General features: G+C 46.5%; 1 protein-coding gene across 1 annotated transcript; it reads left to right on the top strand.

Annotated features, from left to right (window-relative positions):
- The first annotated feature begins 3 nt into the window (after positions 1-3).
- LOC117646939 (keratinocyte-associated protein 2) lies at positions 4-1,099 on the top strand. Its single transcript, XM_034388325.1, has 5 exons — positions 4-148; positions 256-410; positions 552-615; positions 694-760; positions 851-1,099. Exons 1-5 carry the CDS (start codon positions 145-147, stop codon positions 954-956), a joined length of 396 nt encoding a protein of 131 aa, XP_034244216.1. The 5' UTR covers positions 4-144; the 3' UTR covers positions 957-1,099.
- Positions 1,100-1,676: the final 577 nt, after the last annotated feature.

Here is a 1,676-nt window from a genome sequence, read left to right on the forward strand (position 1 = left end):
ACGCACTGTGTTTTGACAGCAACGTGTACACAACCTGCCGCTGATTTCTTCTTGATTGTTATTTAACTCTAACTTTCACAGGTTGAATAGAACAACCGTTTGGTTTTCAGTTCATAATATTTTGCTACGGTCCCAGAAGAAGAGATGGGTAAGACAGTTTCTATTATTAATCTAAACAACTATTTGTAGGTTATTGGTTGCACCGGCTAACTTAACTCTGCACAATAATAATTTTTTTAATTAATTTTTTTACAGCTGTGTCCACGGGAGCGTCGTTTCTCCTGTCACTGGTGATGGCAGTCCTGTTGTTTTCTGGAATGCAGATGTACAAGGGCTGGTTCGTGTCATCTCAGCTTCACACTCTGCTGGGCGGATGTGTTTCCTCAATTCTCTTCCTGCTGATTCTGACCGTATCCTTTATATTAAGTCCATCTAAAATGTGTGTCTCAAAAAATGTTTTTGGCAACAGCTATGTTAGGTCATTGATGTTTGCAAACTGTCGCCCATTCTGTATGTGACCTGCAATATACTTTTTCCTTAACTAACTACAGTCTTTGGGAAATCTCGAAAGCATCATGTTTGGGAAACATTTTCAAACAAAGCTGTTCCCTGAAAGTAAGTGCTTATTCCAAGGTGTTGTTTGCCAGCATCTTTATGATTTGACGCTGCTTAGTGCTTCCCTTCTTTTTCCAGTTTTAGGCTGCTTGTTTTTGGCACTCTTTGCGGCAGGATCTATTCACAGGGTTTGTGTGACCACAGGGTGAGTACTTGTGCAGTATTTCAAGTTGCTTGTGGACCATGAAGATTTTTTCATTCATTCATTCCTTCATTCATTCATTCATTGTCTTAGGTTTGCCTTTTCGTGCTTGGGGCTGTACTATGTCAACATCGTGGCTCAAAAGACCCACAGTACAACATCATCATCAACAGTGGCATCAGCTAAAAAGCGCAGATGAAGAGATGAAATCTTGAATCAACAGAAATGTGTTTTCAACATTAATTGTATTTGCATATTTTTCTTTACTCATGTTTTGCCTGTGTTTTCTGAATTTGTAAAAAAATACTCTTAATTAAAATATAAACATCACCACCACCATCTGGATTATTTGTTAATTTGTTGACATGATTCAAATTTCCATTTAACTCGCTTAATTTGAGAGTGGATGGCCCTTGAACGCCGCGCCGGTAGGCAACACTTCGTGCACCACCCACACAATCACTACAGTCCCTAATCCCTAGGTCGAACTGTCCTTGCACGATGGGTTACACCTCCGCAAAAAGCTACACCCTTGGGCCCATGCTCCCATGATTTGAGGTGAAACCACAAGTTCGTTAGGAACTACAGACCGATTTCGAGCGAGAGTCATTTAGGGTGCTCCATGTGCGCGAGACAGAGACAGACAGAGCGATGCAAATGACTTTCCGTATCAGCCGGCAGGTGAATACTTCTAGGGTCCCCGGGCTCAACTCCAGCCCGCGGGAGGCTAGCCGCGGGTGCGGCGGGGCGCTCCGGGTGGGGCGTGGAGGGCGTGGGGCTCAGCGGGCAGCCGCAGCACCGCGGCCGCCCCGCCCCGCCGGCTCCGCGCTCCGCCGCAGTCGGTCGGCAGCCAGTCGTGGCCGCTCGCTCGCCGCCCGCGGTCTAGCGGTCCTAGCAGACGACGCGCGCGCCGCGCCCC

This window comes from Thrips palmi, unplaced genomic scaffold (assembly GCF_012932325.1).
Source record: "Thrips palmi isolate BJ-2018 unplaced genomic scaffold, TpBJ-2018v1 HiC_scaffold_2, whole genome shotgun sequence".
NCBI classification, from domain to species: domain Eukaryota; kingdom Metazoa; phylum Arthropoda; class Insecta; order Thysanoptera; family Thripidae; genus Thrips; species Thrips palmi.